The sequence below is a fragment of the Mustela erminea genome, chromosome 5, assembly GCF_009829155.1.
Source record: "Mustela erminea isolate mMusErm1 chromosome 5, mMusErm1.Pri, whole genome shotgun sequence".
NCBI classification, from domain to species: domain Eukaryota; kingdom Metazoa; phylum Chordata; class Mammalia; order Carnivora; family Mustelidae; genus Mustela; species Mustela erminea.
The window spans coordinates 5,144,678-5,164,009 of record NC_045618.1 but is presented as its reverse complement, the minus strand read 5'-3'; the positions used below and the strand labels follow the sequence as shown (position 1 = coordinate 5,164,009).

The 19,332-nt window shown below is 57.2% G+C and overlaps 1 protein-coding gene across 2 annotated transcripts; it reads right to left on the bottom strand.

Moving 5' to 3' along the window:
- Positions 1–9,355: 9,355 nt before the first annotated feature.
- On the bottom strand, positions 9,356–18,774 carry FES (FES proto-oncogene, tyrosine kinase). Of its 2 annotated transcripts, XM_032345509.1 has the most exons (19): positions 18,479–18,772; positions 17,831–18,046; positions 17,435–17,608; positions 15,995–16,091; positions 15,701–15,884; positions 14,240–14,377; positions 14,040–14,159; positions 13,769–13,891; positions 13,438–13,624; positions 13,233–13,316; positions 12,624–12,833; positions 12,235–12,357; positions 11,794–11,847; positions 11,261–11,379; positions 10,872–10,966; positions 10,664–10,787; positions 10,276–10,433; positions 10,063–10,185; positions 9,356–9,672 (listed from the first exon to the last, which is right to left on the bottom strand). In XM_032345509.1, the coding sequence occupies exons 2-19, from the start codon at positions 18,035–18,037 to the stop codon at positions 9,530–9,532; spliced, it is 2,463 nt and encodes an 820-aa protein (XP_032201400.1). In that variant the 5' UTR covers positions 18,038–18,046; positions 18,479–18,772; the 3' UTR covers positions 9,356–9,529. The 2 variants fall into 2 exon arrangements, with proteins under 2 accessions (XP_032201400.1, XP_032201401.1); XM_032345510.1 differs by lacking the exon at positions 11,794–11,847 and having other exon boundaries at positions 18,479–18,774.
- Between the last annotated feature and the right edge of the window lie 558 nt (positions 18,775–19,332).

Below are 19,332 nucleotides of genomic sequence, written 5' to 3'. Positions count from 1 at the left end.
AATTATTACTTAAACTGTCATCTCATTGTTTTAACTCCTATCTCTTTTATCACCACAAACATTCCTCTAGGTTTATTTACAAACCGAAAGGCCGGGTACTAGGGTGTTAGACCTAGGCTAGGTTCGTGGTTCCCTAGGCCTCTGTGTTTTGTCCTGTGTTCAGGTAAATTTATCTTCCAGCCCTCTACTGGATTTTTCATTTCGGCAATCATAATTTTCAAAAGCTTTTATTTGTTCCCTGGTGGGCTGTTGGCTTGTTTTTTGTTTTTTGGGGTTTTTTTGGTGGTTTTTAAAAATTTGACATCTAATTCACAGTTGATGGCCCAAGTCTTTTTTTCTTTTTTTTTAAGAAATTATTTATTTATTTAACAGAGAAAGATCACAAGTAGGCAGACAGGCAGACGGGGGGGGGGGGGGGGGGGGCAGGCTCCCCACGGAACAGAGAGCCCAATGCAGGGCTGGATCCCAGGACCCTGAGATCATGACCCAAGCCAAAGGCAGAGGCTTTAACCCACTGAGCCACCCAGGCGCCCCATGATGGCACAAGTCTTAAGTGTATACAGTTTAATCAGTTTTGATAAATATATGCACAAGGATAATCACCACTCCAATCAAAACAGAACATTCCCATCACCCCCAAAATGATCCTCTCTGTCAAGAGGTCAAGCAGTCCCTAAGCACAGCATGGTGGCTAACAGACCACAAGGGTCACTGCGGAAGCTGCTAGGTGAGCCTGCCGCATTTCCCTAGCCTCAGCCAGTAAGGACAACCCCCCCATCCCCACAGATCCACATAGCTTTCTACTCACACAGACAGCAAAAGCAAGACCAGCGTGGTGTCAGCTTTCCCAAGTAAGAGGACAAGAGTGAACTGGGGACGGGGTGACCAGCAATGAGGACGTAGGTCTCTCCATGGCTAGGGAGCCAACTCAGCAACAATCGAGCCGTTTTCACGGCCTGCAGCTGCCCTTGACATGGAGGGAGGGGCCTTGTGGAAAGCCCCACAGATGAGCTAGGAGGAGGGATGAGAGAGGGCCTGGTGGCAGTGTCCCCACACTGTCAGGCTGCTTCTGTCCTCTGGCTCCAGGCGGAATCAGAAAGCATTCTGCTGGGTGCCTGGGTGCTCAGTGGGTTAAGCCTCTGCCTTTGGCTCAGGTCATGATCTCAGGGTCCTGGGATCTATCCCTGCATCAGGCTCTCTGCTCAGCAGGGAGCCTGCTTCCCCCTCTCCCTCTGCCTGCCTCTCTGCCTACTTGTGATCTCTCTCTCTCTCTCTCTGTCAAATAAATAAATAAAATCTTAAAAAAAAAAAAAAAGAAAGAAAGAAAAGAAAACGTTCTGCCAAGACTTGGGTGCTTCTGTGGTCAAGCCTCACCTTCGTGGCCTCTCGGGCGCTGGGCAAGGGCATCAGGGCTCTGTGCTGCCTGCCGCTCTACTTCCTGCCGCCCCAACCTTTCATGTATCCAGCCAAGAATTCTTTGCAGGAGTATAGCCACTCCATCAGAGAGCTAGTTGTGCTGATGGAAGCTTGGACCAAATTCTGTTTGTCTTAACATCAGATGACAGTGACCGCAGCTGTGCCTCTGGGTAGAGTGATCGGGCCCACGTGGAGGACAGACCACAGCCAGGCTCCCTCCTTAGAGCCAAACCATGATGTCCCAGATGCCTTTGGGATCAACCTTAGAGCCACCCTGTTTGTAAGTCGAAAGATAGATCATCACTCCATTTTTCCTTATTCATTAATTTGAGTGCAGCAAGAGTTGTTGGGAGCCGTGAATATGCTGCCTTGACTGGCCAGCACTAAGCCCAGAGCAAAAGGATTGTCCATCACCACTTGTACTACAGACTTTAGATTGGTTTGTGTCTGGCAGGCCAGTAGAGGCCTAATGTCCTCAGGCATAACCAGGGCAGCAGGAGAAGCACTAGGTTAGACTCTCTCACCCCTGACTCTTTTTTGCTGCTGTAGGGCCCAGGAGCCTGGTTTCCTGGAGGTAGGGATGAGAAGGGAGAAGAAAGAGTAAAGGGAACTAAATATGGGGTTTGGGTCTCTTACAGTGAGTCAAGGCCTCTTTTCTTCCTCTCAACCTTATAGTTAAACACTATCTGGATGAGAACCGCCCTTTCCTGGAATTGCCATGTTCAGAAATCACACTGCTTCATCTCAAGGGTGCACTCTATTGGGAGCTGAGGGTCGGCCATCTACTTACCTTTTTTTAGCTTTTCCTTTAAGGGCACATTCCATCTTTCGTTGGCACCTGCTACCTGTCAGTAATACAGGGCATGAAATGTCCGGGGAACGCTGCGAGTAGTTACCACGGCTGAGTGCTCTTGGGCACGAAAGCACCACTGTCTGATTGGATGTTTGGAGAACCCTTATGTGCAACCCCACGCATTTAGGAGTCTTTGAATGGCACGCCCCACATCTACCGTGCAGATGGGAATTGCTGTCCATATCTCGAAAAAGCTGCCGATAGCAGTCATGGCCCAGGAGTACCACTGAGCAGAAAGCAGGAGACCCATCTAGTCTCTTTGTCACGACCAGCCAGGTTCAGTGCCCCAGACTACATGCCCCAGAGTTCTGTCACTCCACTGTGTAGCTTGTAGTGTAGGCATCTTAGGCCACACGCACTGGCCGATAGTCCAGGGGTATCAGCCAAGCCCTGGATTACAGACAGCTGGCCATGTCCTGTGTGATCATCAATCCAGGTGGCTATAGTTCTTACTTAGTATGGGTCTAAACAGCTTGTTGGTTCAACTGATGTTCATGGTCAAAGTGTCCTTTTTCCGTGGGTAGCCTGTTTTAGTCAAGAGTATCCAGAGAAGAACCAGTTGGATGTATGGATGCATGTGTGTTTAAAGGAATAAGCTCCTGCAACAATGGAAGCTGGTAAGTCAAAAGTCTGGAGGGTAGACCAGCAGGCTGGAGACCCAGAGACGAGTTAATGCTACACTTTAAGTCTGAAAGCTGGGAAGTGGGAGACCCAGGGAAGAGCCGTTCAAGTCCAAAAGCCATCTGCTGCAGACTTCCCTCTTGACTGGGAGAGGTCAGTCCCGTTCTCTGCAGGGTTTCGGCTGATTCGATGAGGTCTACCCACAATATGGGGGGAGATTTGCTTTCCTCAAAGACCATTAAATGTGATTAAATGTTAATCACAACTAAAAACGCCTTCACAGCAACATCCAGAATAATGTCTGACCATGTATCTGGGCACTATGGCTCAGCCAAGTGGACACGTGAGATAACCACCATGCTTTCTGTGGGTTGTGAACAGGGACACGTGTTCCCGTAATCTGTTGTCACAAGGCTCTTCCTACAGGAGTTAGGACTGGTAGCAAATCACAGAATTCAGCTAGTCCTGTGGCATCACTGGAAAGGTGTACTGCAACCCAAGCCAATGAAGGCAAGATGATTTTTCATCCTTTGGGTCTAATGGGATGCTAAAAAAGGCATTAGCAAGCAAAGTCTCCCACCACACCCAGGTGTCTTCTTCAGTCTGTGCCATGAGCTCTGGGACTTGTAATAATCTGTGAGGCACCACAGGCAACTGGCCTTTGTTAGTGGCCACTCAGAACTATTATAAGGAGATATCAGGTCCTTGAGCTCCCTTAAATCTACTAGCTCCTTCGTCAAGACAGTAGCTCCCCTCCTCATCCCCCTGTCCTGCTCTGCTTCAGGGTGACCACTTGTAGCTATCCTAATGACCACAATCCTAATCGTGACATTTCCCCTTTGGGAACATCCCTTCCAATCAAGAGACGTTAACACACACACTCAAAACTTCTGCTCCCACAATACATTCAACAGTATTAGTTACAACCACTTGGGTGTGTGATGGCTCAAAAGGGCCTGCTCCAGAACTACAACAGTCCAGTGTTCAATTTGTCCAAATCTAGTAAGGGTGAGCTCTCAGCCACGCCTGTGGGTATGCCCCTATATCACAGTGGCCCACGGGAGGCCTGAGAGGCTTTGGGAATTTTCATCGTTCTCAGTTTTCTAATTCACCTCGGCCACTACATAGGGCCTCTGGTCTCCCCTGGGGATAAAAGGACCTTGGCCTCCAAACTAGCCCCAATTTGTCTATGAAAGGGGTCTAGGATAGTGCAGAAAGTGTTGGGTCCAACTGTAGTCCGAACAGCACAAACTTCAGCGGGAGGGTCAGGGCTTTTTTGGTGTCTCTCCTGTCTGTTCAGAGGACATGGCAAAGCTGGCGCAGTTATGGCCCACGTGATTAAGTCCCATTGACCGTCCCAGGACATGATAACCAGAAAGATTTTTTTTTTTTTGGGTCACAGTAAGAATATCACTTTCCTCTTCCGGGAACCCCTGGCACAATAGTCAGGTCCAGATGGCCTGGTTTCTCCCCCCAGCCTTGGCCTGGGGTGCATTATCTTGGCCTTTGCCAAGGCTTCCATTCTGGAAAAATTATCATGCGGTAGCTGAATAGTTTCCCGGAGACATCCTCAGAGAGCAAGAGAAGACTCCATTTCTCCTGCAGCCTGGTAGTGTTCAGCAAACGTTCGAGCTGACTTCGGATGACTTTTTGTTATCTGGACACTCGTGGTCTCCATTATGAATGCTGGTTCCCGAGCACTGAAAGGAAAGGGTAGCCTCTCCCAGCATGATCTGAGGATGCCCGTCAGATGACAGTTCATCTTGGATAAGCCCATTTCAGTATAACCATGAAGACCCACTGCACAAGCCCTAACTTATCTTTATATCTTCCTCCGCCACATCCATGACATTGGCTGGCACGGTCATAGCCAGGGGGGCATGGAGCGTGGGGTCAATTGTGAAGCACCCGGAGGACCTCTATTCCTCGTCAGCCTGTGGGGCAAAGCACCCTCGTTTGCTAGTCAGATGAGTCTTGCGTCTATGATTTCACTGGACTTTTTTTTTTTTTTAAAGATTTTATTTATTTACTTGAAAGAGAGACAGTGAGCGAGAGCATGAACGAGGAGAAGGTCAGAGGGAGAAGCAGACTCCCCATGGAGCTGGGAGTCCGATGCGGGACTCGATCCCGGGACTCCAGGATCATGACCTGAGCCGAAGGCAGTCGTCCAACCAACTGAGCCACCCAGGCGTCCCATTCACTGGACTTTTGTTCCAATCTCTCATTTCCCTCCTGTCTCACTCACTGTAAGAGTGGACCCCATTGCATTTCGGAGTGGCGGACTGCCCCTGATCAACAGGTAGCGTTCCGTCTGTAGTCACAATAAGAGGGTGAGCAGTACTGCTTTCTTCACCTCAGTGAGAAACTCTGTCTTTGACTTCTAACCCGAAACACCAATGTATGGGGCTCCTGGTGGCCTCGGTCAGTAGAGCGTGTGACTCTTGATCTGGGGGTTGGGAGTTCGAGCCCCACGTTGGGGGTAGAGATTACTTAAAAGTAAAATCTTAAAACAAAACAAAACAAAGCAAAACACGCTAATGGAACTCATTTGGAATCGGGGATGATGGCCAAAGACTGCCTGTCTCTGACGTCACCAAACACGTCAGCACAAAGCGGACACTGAGGGAGGCAGATTTCTCTCTTCTACTTGACCTGACATTCCATACAGCCCTGTCTCTTCTCCAGAGAGACTGGACTTATTGGTCCTACAGGAAGTGCGGTGTTGGGGCTAATGGGGCCATAAGTCACTGTTGCCGTCACTAGGCCCATTGACTGCCTCATGTCATAGACTCAGCTGGGAAGGAGACAAGCCCCAGGGCATCCAGATGGCTTTTTACTCATAGACGGCAAAAGGAAGACCAGCATGGTGCCAACTTCTCACACCCCTAGTCCCACAGGAGGACATAGAACTAGAGGGACCGGGACAGGAGGTATGGTGGGAGGTCACTGTGGCGAAGGAGCCAACTGTAAACTACAGCCGAGCAGGGGCACGGCCTCAGGCTGCTCTCTACAAGGAGGCAGGGGTGGGGGTGGGGTGCAGGTGACGAGCCCTGCACTCCACCGGAACTAGAGGGATGGAATGAGGCATGGGCTCGTGGTGGTCTCCCATGGATGGGGAGACTCCCCACCCAGCTGCCTGTGGCCCCCTTGCTGCAGGAGGAATTGTTGTTCATTCTGTCAAGACTCAAGTCAGTCACCTCAGGCCTTGCCTACACAGCCTATGGAGGGACGTGCGAAGTTGTAAGGATACTGGGTGGGGCTGTGACCCTGCACTCACACCCCTTCCTATGGGTAACCCTCAGCCCCAACCACGAGGCTGAGGTCTCGATAGCTTTGTTTCGCCTGTTCTTGAATTTCATGAAATGGAACCACATAGAAGGCACATTTTCACATCTGGCTTTTTTCGTCGACGTGTCATTGAGATTTGTCAATGTTGGTATGCGCACCCGTGGTCTGTTCCTTATTGCTAGAGAGACATTTGGGTCACTTCCGGTTTATTTCGGTCCTAACCTCGCTCTCCTTCTGGAATTTCCATCACTCATATACTGGAATCTCGTGTGTTCCTTAGGCTCCCATTTCTGTTTGTTTTTTTTTCCCAATGTATTTGATAGAGAGAAAGTGGGGCAGAGGAGGGGCAGACGCAGAGGGAGAAAGAATCCTCAAGCAGACTCCCTGCTGAGCACAGAGCTCAACACAGGGCTCCATCCTGGGACCCTGAGATCACCCCCAGGGCTGAAACCAAGAGTCAGATGCTTAACTGACTGAGCCACCCAGCTGTCCCTGCTTACTCTATTCTTTTTTTTTTTTTTCTCTCTCTCTAAATCTCAGATTAGATACCTCCTATTAATCCATCTTCAAGTTCACAAATAGTTAATAACTATTAACCATAGTTATTTTTAAGTCCTTGTCTGCCAGCTCCAATGTCTGGATCATCGGTGGGCCTGCTTCTATTGTTTCTTTTTTCTCCTGTTCATAGGCCCCGTTTTCTATCCCCTTTTGTGCATGTTTTATAATTTCTGATTGTAGGTTGCATGTGGGGTATAGAAGAAGGGTATATTGATGAGCACCGAGTAATATATACAATTGTTAAATCACTATATTGTATACCTGAAGCTAATTTAATACTATGTTAACTACATTGGAATTAAAATAAAAAACATATAATAATCTTCAAAAAGGAAAAAAAATGGGTAGGACTTCAGACTATGTTATTCCTCTCCCTTACCCTCCATCCCAGGGGAGCCAGTCACCTCAATGTAATCAGGCACTGAGAGGAGTTGGGGCAGAGCTACAGTTCTGATAAAATTCAGTCTTTTTCTGGATTGTCCCTGTCCCTTAAGAGTGACCCTTTTGGATTTGGGGTTGAAAGCCTGGCCAGCCCGTATTGCTCTAGTCCTTCAAATTCTCTTCTGAAATTCTGAGGTTAGCTCTTTAGCCTCCCAAACCACCCAGGTTCAAAATCTGGCCAGTATTTTGAGGTGAGGCAGTCATTATTTTAGCCCCCACCATGTTTTTAAATACTGCAGCACTGTGGGACTTGCCTTTCTAGCCCAACCAGTACTCAGCTGGCTGGAGTGCTCCAGAACTCAGCAAATGTTCCATGGGGAAAACTGGCTTGGCTTTCCAGGCTCCTCTAGTGCCCATCCCACGACACAGTCCTTGCAAGAATCACACACTATTCGTTTCTCTTTTTCCCATTAGAGTCTCCCTGCTCGGCGCAATGTTGCTCACCGGAGATGCCCCAAATCAACAAATGTCTGGGAGAAGAAAATAATCATCTATCATCAGTTCACCTTGGAAGGTATCTTTCCCCCTGGAAATTTTGTCCATCTGGTCCTTATTCCTTCCACCACTCCTCTTTGTTTTTAAAAAAATGATAATTTTCAGGGCACCTGGGTGGCTCAGTCCATTAAGTGTCTGCCTTTGGCTTAGGTCATGATTCCAGTGTCCTGGGATTGAGCCCTGCATCAGGCTCCCTGCTTGGCAGGGAGTCTGCTTCTCCCTCTCCCTCTGCTTATGCACTCTCTCTCTCTCTTTCTCAAAAATAAATAAATAGGGGCACCTGGGTGGCTCAGTGGGTTAAGCCTCTGCCTTCGGCTCAGGTCATGATCTTGGGGTCCTGGGATCAAGCCCTACATGGGGATCTCTGCTAAGCAGGGAGCCTGCTTCCCCCTCTCTCTCTGCCTGCCTCTCTGCCTACTTGTGATCACTCTCTAAAAAATAAATAAATAAAATATTTAAAAAAGACTTTAAAATATTTTAAATATTTAAATACTTTAAATTTTTTTTAATTAGAAAAGTAAAATAAAAATGATTTCTATGTCATTTCCTCCTAACTGTTGCAATGGGAGTAGTGGTCTGTGGAGACCCACCTACCACATCCTACCCAGAAAACAGAAGTTACTTGGTTCTGCTTTTTATCACTTCTAATGATAAAGACTTCTTAGTATTTTTTCTTAATCACACTCTAACTTGATTTCCTCTTGTTTACACAAGTTACAGTGTTTTTATCTCTGTCAAAAATAGATGTAAACTACTTCCTCAGCTTTCTCAAGGGAAGGCCATTTTACCTCAAAGTTCTTGTTGCCTTGTTCTTGGGAGCAAGAGATCCTTCCCGATTTCTGCTTTTCAGTTTGTTCATACCTCTTTGTCTTCGTGCCCTTCTCTGGTTCTGCTGGGAAAGTTTCTGATGATGATTGTATAGATTTTGGGGGTCTTTATGGACCTAGAGGAGGAGGTGAGAGCTCCCCGCTCTGCGACCCCGTTGCTCAGTAGACTTGTCTCGATGGATGTGCTCCCTGGGAAGCATGTTCTCTCTCTTCAGTCACCCCAGCCCCCTTTTAGGGAGACTCGTTTTCCCTGGCTCCCCTCCCCTCTCCCCTGAGTCTCTTATGACTGTCACACTTATCATGTCAGCTACTCCGACATTTGTCAGCTAGTGACTTTCCAACATCAGTGGCCAGGCTTTGCCTCCATCTGGGCTTCTAGACTTCTTTATTTTATTTTTTTTTAATTTATTTGTCAGAGACAGAGAGAGAGAGAGAGAGAGAGCGCACAGCAGGGGGAGGGGCAAAGGGAGGAGCAGCGACACCAATGTGGGGCTCCATCCGGGTACCCCAGGGATTATGACCTGAGCCCAAGGGAGACGCTTAACCCACTGAGCCGCCAGACCCACCCAGGGCTTCTAAACTTCTGTGTCACACCTACATCCCCACAGGCCCCTCAGAAGCGACCTCTCCAAACTCCCCACTGTTCCTGCAGTTCTGCTCCACTGCCCGCGACCCTCCACCGCCAGAAGCCTGTAGACGGTCTCCCTCTCCCCCGTGTCTCGCATCCAGGGGCTACGGACCAGGTCAGCTGTGACCCCAGACACTGCCGGTCCCCCCCTTCCCCACGGCCACAGCACGGGCCCCGCCTCCTCCTCCTCAGGCCTGCCCTCCGGAGGAGCGCACATGCCGAGAGCACTCAGTGGACACAAGTGGTTTTATTATCTCCGCCGGGACGGGCCGACCGACCAGAGCTGCGTGGCTGCCGGCAGCACGGAGTGGGGAGGAGCCGGGGCCGGGCCGGGGAGGAGGCGACGGGCCGCGGGAGCCGCAGGGCGGGAGGTAGGAGCTGGCGGGGGGGAGCCGGCCGGCCTCACCGGTGCCGCTTCCGGATGCTCTGCAGCTCCTGGGAGATGGCGCTGAAGCCGGGCCGCTCCGCGGGCTCGTAGGCCCAGCACTGCTCCATGAGCCGGAACACGGCGTCGGGGCAGAGCTCGGGGCAGGGCAGGCGGCCCCCTGTGGGGACAGGCACAGGGGCACGGCAGCCGTGAGGAGTGGGCGGGGGACCGGCAGCCCCTGGGGTGCTCCCGGAGCACGGGGAGCTGCTTGCGCCAAGGGGTGTTCTCGGGGCGCCACTCCTCAAGGGCCCTGAGGACGCAGAGGCCCTGACCCCGGTCCCACAGCACGCAGCCGGCTCTGCAGGCCTGACTGGTCGTAGTAGGAGGGACGCGGGAAGCCCTCCCGCCCTTGCGGTGACGGGTTAGCGTGAAAGCACTGGGTCTCTGGTGGTAGCCACGGGATGACCCTCGCTGTGCCCTCAGGGCGGTCGGGGACCCCGGGGAGCCCAGCCCGAGCCTCGGGAGAACCGCGTGGGTCCGAAGTGGCCACTATACGGGGACGCCTTACCCTTTTCCACAAACTCCCGCGTCTGCTGGTTGCTGAGGTTGGGGTACGGGGGGGCCCCCAGGCTGAAGGTCTCCCAGAGCAGGATCCCGAAGCTCCACACGTCGCTCTCCGAGGAGTAGCGTCCTGCGGGGGGTGGGGGGTGGGGCATGAGCGGCCCCGCGCGCAGCCGCAGTGAGGGCCCAGCCGTGTGGCGCCCGGGGAAGGACCGGCTACCGTAGTTAAGAGCCTCCGGAGCTGTCCACTTCACCGGGACTTGTCTGAGGCCCCCGGAGGCTGCATAGATCCCATCGGCCTCCTCCCGGGACATCCCGAAGTCACTGATCTTCAGGACGTTCTTCTCTGTCACCAGGCAGTTCCGAGCCGCCAGGTCCCTGATTGGGGGCGGGGAGGGGGACAGTGTCCATGCAGCCACGACCCCTGCCCAACCCCGCGCTCTAGGCACAGCCTTGGACAGAGCTGCTCACCAGCCCCAGCCCCTGGTCTACAGGGGACAGGCAGCCACCAGGTCTGGAGTCTATGCCTGCCCTGGGCAGGGGTGGCGGGGGTGTGGGGGGTAGAGATGGTGTCCAGGCCGCTGCGGGGGGACCCTCCCAGCTCTCACCGGTGGATGCAGCACTTGCTCTCCAGGTACTCCATGCCCGCAGCGGCATCCCCCACCATCTGCAGCAGGGTCTTCATCCGCAGGCGGGAGCCCTCAGTCCGCAGGAAGGTCAGGAAGTCGCCCCCTGGGGGTGGGCAGCAGGAGACCAGGTGAGCCATGGGCGGCTGCCCCCCCCCCCCAAAGCGGTAGACCAGCTTCTTTGGCTCACCCTGCACAAGCTCCATGACAATGTAGATGGGCTGCTTCTGGGTGCAGACGCCAATGAGACGAACGATGTTGGGGTGGTTGTACTGCTTCAGAATCCTGGGGGGCAGCACCACTTAGCACCCTGGCTCAGGGAGCCCCAGGAGCCCCAGAGAGACCAAGGGAAGCCGGGAGAAGGCAGCAGATGAGGAGAGCATGGCCTGTGAGGCCAGCAGACCCAGACACCTTCCCTCAGGTGGGTCACTGGACCTCTACCCCTCGGAACTAGGCAGGGATACCACCTGTGCAGTGCAGGGTGAGGGGCATGAAGATTAAGCTGAGCATGTCACCTCATGCCATGCACAGAGGAACCCCGTGTATGTGGAACTGTGGGGTTGTTGCTTTATCACACACCTTGCTTCCTGCAGAAACTTGGCCTTGAGGTCAGGTGGGAGCGTCTCCCGACAAGACTTCACCGCCACCAGAGTATTGTCGGCCCTCAGGCGTCCACTGAACACTTCACCGAAGTTCCCCTGAAAGGGCGCCAGGCTCCTACCAGTTGTCCCCAGACCAGGTCCTCTTCCTCACTCCCAGAGGCTGGCCCTCATCTTGTCCCCACCCACCCTTCACTGTCCCCACACCCAGACTGCTCAGCCGTGCTCCACAGGCGTCTACCCCCTGGGGGGGGAGCCAAGGGGGTGTGCACGGGATAGGGAGAAAATGTTATCTCAGACATGCCACACTCACAGGGAAAAGTGACACAGAAAACCCCCAGATCTTTCCCTTGAATTGAAAACCCATTCTGATTCTTAAGGAAGTGACTCTTTCCTTAGGAGATATTTTACAGCTCATGGGTATTGCCCCTGAGGAGAAAGGGCCTGGGTGGGGCGAGGAGGCATGGGGGTGCCAGTGGAAGTGGTGGACGGAAATAAGGGCATGCAACTCACCCGCCCAATCTGCTCCCCCAACACCAGGTCCTCGTGGTTTAGCACCCACTTGTCCTGGGGAGGGAGGGGAAGGAGGGTCGGAAGTCGGTGAGGGGATGGGTGCTGGGCCCTGCAAGGGACCAGACGTCCCCCACCAATGCTTTTTTTCATTTCTTAGCACTTCGGTTTATTGGTCTGAAAAATGGGGGCTGGGCAGCCTCAGGATCACACTTAGATGACTCTGGGGACCAGGCAGGTGCCCTCCATGAGGGAGGCTCAGCTCTGTGGGTATGTGTGTGTCCCATGGAATGGGCGCGGCCTTGAGATTCCAAATCTAGAGGGAAGCTGGTCCGAGGAGGGTGGAATCACGTTGCACCCCCATATAGACAGGAACCTGGGAAACCCTTCCTGCTCTGACGCTGTGTGGCCTGGGTGGCACGGCGGGGCCAGGCACAGGCTCACCTTGGGCACAGCCCTGTTCAGGACGATACCGCTCTTCTTGGTGAGGGGCTGCTGGGAGCGTAGCAGGTGGTCGATGAGCAAGGGGATACTGGGAAAGCCGTCCCCTTCCAGTCGGTATAGGTTCTGTGGGGCAGGGGAACCCAGGGTCAACGGCCTCCTTGCGGGGGGTGGGGGGGGCGCTTGTACTGCAAGCCTGAAGCCGTTGGTGGGGGGGCGCCCATGCAGAAGACCTGAGCTTGCGGCACAGACGGGGTGCTCTCTGTGGCCCCTTTCAGCTCCGCCAAGGAAGCAGTGGACGTAGCAGCCAGTTCCTGCCCTCCCAAGGCCATTCTCCCGTGGAGGCGGGCGGGGGGCGAGGCAGGGAAGGCCAGAAGGCAGGCCTCACTCACGTCAGTGGACTGGATGATGAAGTGCCGGGGCTGGCCGTCCCACAGCACAGACAGCACGTACTCCTGCTTGCCCTGACTCTCCCGCACCAGGAAGTCCCCGGAGTGTGTCAGCAGCTCAGCCACCTCTGCCCGTGGGATGGCCCCGTGGTACCACAGCTGCTCGTGCAGCGGCTTCTGCACCTCTGGCACGAGCTGCAGGGGTGGAGGGAGCTGGCAGGGATGGGGGGCAAGGAAAGGTCATTCCACCAGTTTGCCAGGGGAGGCCACCAGGACAGACAAGGGTCAGCTGGGGTCTCTGTCTCTCTCTCTCACATATGTCCCTTGTCCTCACAAACCACCTGCGTGCCATTAGAGCCCCGGGAGCCAGCAAAAGACGGAGTCAGGCTCGCTCTAGGCAGAGCTGGGACAGGAAGTCCGGGCCGGCTGATCTCAAACCAGGCTTCTGCCTTCTCCTCCAGGCTCCCGCTGCCCAACTACTCCCGGAGCAGGGACAGCCGGGGGTACCAAGGCTGCAGCACACATTGCTTAGCAGTACGTGTCGGAGACCCCTGGCCCAGCCCACCTCTTGGAGAAGGGCAGAGCTGTGGGCCCAGGCTGGGCTCCACTCACCGAGAACTTGGGGCGGAAGATTCCCGAGATGTGGCTCTTAAGGATCTCCAGGGTGGGTGTCCTTCCCCCTTCTCGCTCCTGCTCCTGAGGCCAGGGACAGACGTCAGCGGGTGGCCAGGCTTGGGGAGGGGGAGGGCAAAAGTGAGGAGCGCGCCCGGGGACGGACGGGCGAGGCCAGCAGGGCGGGCAGTGGCAGGCAGCTCACCGAGGACGACGTGGAGTGGCGGTCGTCCTGCAGGAGCAGCACGGGCGGGGGCTCCCCGGGGCCCAGCTGCTCCAGCTTGGCCTGCAGCAGCTCCTGCTGGGCCTGCAGCTTGGCCTGGCTGCACAGAGCCACCTGCAGCCCCTGCAGCGCCTCCTGCAACACCTGCTTCTTGGCCAGCAGCTGCACCCTGCAGGGGGTGGGCGGGGGACGGGGAGGGGAGGGGAGAGGGGCTCAGCCCTGGGTCAGCAGCTAGCAGCGGTCCGCCCAGCGGGCGAGGGGGGGCAGGCCAGGAAGCTGCTGTGGGCGAGCCGTGGGTGGGCGAAGCGCTCACCGCTCCCGGGGATGGGTGTTCTGCTCCTCGTTCCAGAGGTCGCGCTGCAGCTGGGTGACCGCCTCCTGCCGGCTGAGCACCGTCTCCGTGGCCGCGGCCAGTTCATCTGTCACTGAGGTCAGCCTGTGCCCGAAGGAAGGGCCATGTGAGAGCCGGGCCCCTCGGATGCACCGCCGCGGAGCCAAGCAAGCCTGGTGGGCCACAGCTCTGCAGAGGCGGTGTCCACTGCCCCCCACCCCTCCCCCCAGCCCAGCTCCTGGCCCCCACGCACGTGTGCTGCACGCTCTCCACGGTCAGCTCGTTCAGCTGCAGCTCCCCCGCAGCCAGCAGCTCACCCTCCTCAAGCAGTGACTCATCGAAGGTGACACAGGGTGGGATGTCAGGTGTGGACCTTTGGGGCGACAGTGCCCCGTCAGCAAACGGGAACGGGCTAGAAGCCCTGCTACCCGACAGGAGCAAGGAGGGGCTTACCCATACTGTCTCAGGAAGCCTTGGTACTCAGTCTCGGGCTGGATGCGGGCAACCGCTGCCGCCATCTCCAGGTGAATGGCCGCCACCTCGTCCTGCACCAGGCTGCTAATCTCCAGGTACTCCTGCAGGATCTCCTTCCTGCGCCCAGACAGGAGCCCTGGTCAGTGGGGCCTCGGGCCGGGCCAGGCTGGGCAGCGCAGCGTGGGGCCCCTGATGCTGGCTTTGGAGGGGCCAGCGCTTGAGCCTCCCCCTCCCTCTCATTTACCAGCCAAATAAATGACCACAGGCAAGTTACTCAATGTCTCCCTTATCTCCGCTTCCTCGTGTGTGCCACCGGGACGCTAGACCATGTGATAAGGACCCCGTGAGAGCTGGGGTGCAGAGCGTGTGGTGCGCGCGGACTGCTCGGTAAATGCAAGTACAGGTGCACCTGTCCCGGGCCGCCGGCCCCACGCTGGGGGTCTGGGGGCTCTGGGCTCTGCCGTGCTGCTGGCCCTGCACCCACGTGTCCAGTCCCAGGCCCTCCCGGACCTGCAGCCTCACACGGCCACGCACCTACACAAACGTCCCGTGCCAGACGTCCCTGAGACACCGTAACCCTTGGAGTTGAAAGGCAAACTCCTGTCTCCCAAACCCGTTTCTCTCCTTCATGTCCACGTAAGTCAGCGGAAACTCCAGCTTCCCCAGACACCATCTCACACCTCACTTCTGGTTCATGAAGAACCGGCCCGGCTTCGCCTTGGGAGTACCCCTAACGGAGACGGCGCTGGCCCAGCAATCCGCACTCCTACAACAGCCCCCGGCCTGGCCCCGTGAATTCTCTCCTCCACACAGCAGCACCCAAGTCCCCCAAAGGCCTCCTGGCCCCTCCGTCACCCGGCAGTGCCCCAAACCTGGACCCGTCCGGCCTCGCAGCCGGCTCTGGCCCTCCCCTCCCTCTGCCTGGCCTGTACTGGCTGCCCTGCTGCTCTCGGATTTTAGGCACTCTCCCACGCCAGAGCCCGTGCACCTGCGTTTCCCTCTTTCTGGAACGGTCTTTCTCCAAACACCCTGTCCACCCCCATTCACCTGGGTATCTCTGAGGCTTTCCCAGAGCACTCTATGGAAAGCTCTCCCTCCTCCCTGCCCGCCTCCCCCCCTCCCCTGCCTTTCTCTGTTCCGCGTACTGCCACCCACACATGCTGCCCCTCCTCGTTACTCTTTTCTCTCTCCAGTACCGTGAACGACCCTAGAGGACAGATGCTCTTGTCTGTGTTGTTCCCTGCTGTACCCCAGAGCCTAGAATAGTGCTCCGTTCATACAAGAACACCTTGCAAGAGGGACCCTGGAAAAGCGCGACCCAGACACCAGCCGGCGGACTCCACATCTCAACCCAGCACCTGCTCCCCCGGGGCAGACTCGGCCTCTGGGGCTGGCGGTGGGGCTTACGGCAGGGCAGGGGTGGCTGGGGCTGCGGCTTACAGGATACAGGCCATCTCCTGGTGCAGGTCCTGCAGCGACTGTAGCAGGCCGGGGAGCAGGAGCTGGTGGTGGTGCTGGTGGTGCAGCTGCGCGGCCCGCACGCCCAGCACGTAGCGGTTGTGATGAGCGAATAGCTTCCACAGGCTGCGCACATACTTGTCCTTGGCCTTGTCTCGGTCCTTGTCTGCGGGGGGCAGGGAGAGGTTGTGCGGAACGGCACAGAAGGACAGGTCCCCATGGGGGGGTCAGGGCTGGCTCGGGATTCCCTCTCTCCCAGGAAGGGAAGCCACACACCTTTGCTGGCCTCCTGGTACTTGCGTCTGGCCTGGGCGCTGTCCCGTGCCAGGACTCGGTACTGGCTCTTCAGCTTCTCGATGTCCTGGTTGTGGGCCTGGGGAGAGACGACGGGCCAGCGTGGGCTAACAGTTCCCTGGGGCCCAGAAGAGTTCGGCCTGAGGCGAAGCCCTGCAAGGGTCCTGCAGTCCTGGCGGGCTGCGCACCCTTGTCTGTCCCCCGGGAAGGGCCTGCAGGCCTCTGGGGTCCAATGCTGCTGCTGAAGTGAGAGCAGAGGAGCTGGCGTGAGGGCAGGCGCCTGGGACAGGCAGAGAGGGGCGCTGGGCAGGCTCCACCTGGCCCTCCTTGACCTAGAGTGGTACCTGGAGGCACGTGTGGCCAGGGCTTGGTTTAACGCTCTGTTGGTGCCATCCTGAAACTCTTCATAATTTTTTGTCAAGAAGCCCCGCATTTTCACTTTGCATCAACTCCTGCAAATTCTGTTCCTGGTGGCAGGAACAATGGATGGCCAAGAGCAAAGTTCTGATCCCAGTTCCCCTGTTTATGCACTGGGATCCTTTGGGTAAGTTCCCTCCCTTTCCTCTAAATCTTAGTTTCCCGGTCTGTACAACAACTTAAAGGAAAGACAAGACGAATCTCTTAAAGGGCCAGAAGTAAACACTTCCTCAGTCTCTGTTGGAATCTGCTCTGTCACTATAGGTCTGTAACAGCCCCAGATAACGGGAAAATGAACAAACGGGCATGGCTGGGTTCCAGGAAAAGTACCCCATAAAAGCAGGCTGACCCCCGAATTAGACGCACTTCTGGGGAGCCCGCCGGTGGGTGGACAGTGGCCACCAGGGGCCGCTGTGGGTCCGTGGGAAGGCTGGGTTTGGCACAGGTGGAAGGGGTGTGGCGCAGGGGTGCTGACCAGCACTGGGAACGGGGCAGGCTGAGCAGACTCCAACCTGCTCCAATCGCTCAACCTCTAGACCCGAGCAGCAGGGCCGGGTTCAAATGCGGGTGGGCTGACTTTGCACCTCTGTGTCCCCACAGTGGGGGCCCCCACTGCTGCTTGTGGTATCTCTGACGCCTTGCGAGGAGCCCGCCTAGACCAACAGCAGACAGACCAACCCCAACTGCTCTCGCGGGCCTCAGAGCCAGCTGGTGCAGGGCAGTGAGGGGTGGGGGTTACAGATCCGGGCGCCCTGCAGGCAGTGGCTCAATCACTCCCCTTTACCCCCAGCACCTGGCTCAGCGCGCACTCAGGGAACAGAAAATGCAGAGAGGCCTTGTTACAGACCAGCCCAGGAGCAGGGAGGAGGGACGGAAGCTAGAGCAGGCCTGCGGTCAGGGACTTGCACTTCCCCCGTGAATCCAGGGGCTCTTGTGCAAAACCAGCCCATTTACTCTCCGTCTTTGGGCAGCCACGGCTGGGGGAGCCCAGGGCCACCGACCCACCTTGGTGAGGTCCTGCTGTAGCTGCTGCCACTGCTCGCTGTAGGTCTTGCGCAGCTGCTGCCGCTCCCGGATCAGCAAGCCCAGCTTGCTCAGGGGCCCTGAGTTCAGATCCTCCGCGTGCTGCCTCAGCAAGCGGCTCAGGCCTTCTGTCTGGCTGGTGATCTCTGCCCAGGACTGTACGACATGGGACAGGCGAGACAGGGAGTGGGGGCCAATGGCTCCCTGGCCCAGGCCTTGCCAACCCTCCAACCCTCCCCAGTGGGCTCTGGGAAGGGAAGGGGACAGGCAGGCAGAACTGTCCTTTTTCCCCCCGACCCCCCTTCCCGCGCCACCGAAATTCCTGTCAGTCGAAGGCAGGAAGGGGACGAGGAGCCTAGGGTCCCCCAGAATCCCCACCTGGCTGATGGGGCTGTTGGGGCTCATGCCCCGGCCCCCACTGTCCTGCAGGGACATGTGGTGCAGCAGCCCTGCATACTCCCTGTCGCTCTTGACCCGCTGGGCCATCCACTTCCTCATGCCCTCCAGCAGCCGCAGCTCGGCCTCCTGCATCTGCTGCAGGGCCCCATGGCCCTGGGCGCTGCACAGCTCTGAAGAGAAGCCCATGGTGCCGTCCTGGGGGCAGAGACAGGAGGGTCCAAAGCTGGGTAAGGCGGCAGCTGAGGATGGAGGGGCCGGCCAGAGAGGGGGGTGGCAGCCCGGCAAAAAGGAGCTGCCGCTGGTCAGGAGGTGGGTCCTCTCCTTCTGAAATGCAGCCATAGATCCCAAACGGCAACTTGGCCTGGGACGCCCGGCCCTCCTTGCTTCCCGAGTCTCTGGCCAAGGCCTGGCGCCAGGGAACCCCTCCCTCCCCAGGTCCTACCCGCCCCCTTCCCAGGGGCTCGGCGCGCCCGGGACCCTCCTCCGGGCTTCGGGCAGACACAGCTTGAGCCGGGCCCCTGCCCTGCCACGCGCGCCCCACCCGGGGGGGTGTCCCCCCTCCGCACCCCCGGCCCCTGCTGCCCCCCGCCCCCCCGTGCGCCTCCGGGGTCTCGCGGCAGGAGTTACCCGCGCGGGCAGCTGCTCCGGGGCTGCCGAGGACGCCTCCGGGACGACTCCTGCCCGACTGCGGCCCGGGCGACCCTGGCCAGTTCCTGATTCGGCTTCCTCCTGCCGCGGTTTCGGCTGGCCGGCCGGGGCGGGCCCGGCGAGGGGAAGGGGCGGGCGGGAGGGCCGGCGCCCCCAACGCCTGTCGGCCCCCCTGCCCAGCGCGCCGCGCGGCCGCGGAAACGGAAGGGAGGAGGGGGCCGGGGAAGAATGGCCGCGCGGAGAGCCGCCTGCCGGCGCCCCCAGGGCCTGGGCAGCGCCCGGGAGCGCGGGGAAGCTGCCGCTGCGCGGTGGGGGCCTGGCGCCCGGCCAGGGCGGCCCAGAAGGGGAAGGGGGAAGCCTGCTCTGGGCCTCCCCACCCCATCGGATTCCCCAAGGAGCGCTCAGGCGCCAGCCAGCATGTGAATAAAATTTCCAAGTAAATATCCCTGAGGAGAGGCCTCCTTCTCAGGCACAGGTCCTGGGGAGCCGGCTGCCACCCCCCTACCGGAGGCAGGGGCTTCCTGTCCCAAGGGAACCTCGGACCCGCGGAGGGCCTAGGGCAGAGGGTCTAGGGCAGGAGAGTCGACAGGTATGGAGTTTCCTGACAGGACACCGGCCAGCAAAAAACCATCCATCTTGGTTTTAGTCAGGCCCCACCGCAGACCTCAGCCCTACAGCCAAGCGAGATCCTGAGCAAGGGGGACCGCCCTGCTGGAGAGCAGGCCTGAGGGAGTGGAAGCCCTCGGCTTGTCCTCCTCTTGGGGCTCCCATGTCCCATACCCTGGGGCTTGTCTCCAGCGGCTGCCTCCTTCCACAGCCCACCGCTCCCCCAA

Excerpts from the sequence above, each read along its gene's own strand:
- FES (XM_032345509.1), bottom strand. The coding sequence starts at position 18,037 with ATGGGCTTCTCTTCAGAGCTGTGCAGCGCCCAGGGCCATGGGGCCCTG. Across the intron at positions 15,885-15,994 it reads GTACCAGGAGGCCAGCAAAG|ACAAGGACCGAGACAAGGCC; the intron begins GTGTGTGGCTTC and ends TGCCCCCCGCAG. Across the intron at positions 11,848-12,234 it reads TGAACAGGGCTGTGCCCAAG|GACAAGTGGGTGCTAAACCA; the intron begins GTGAGCCTGTGC and ends CTCCCTCCCCAG.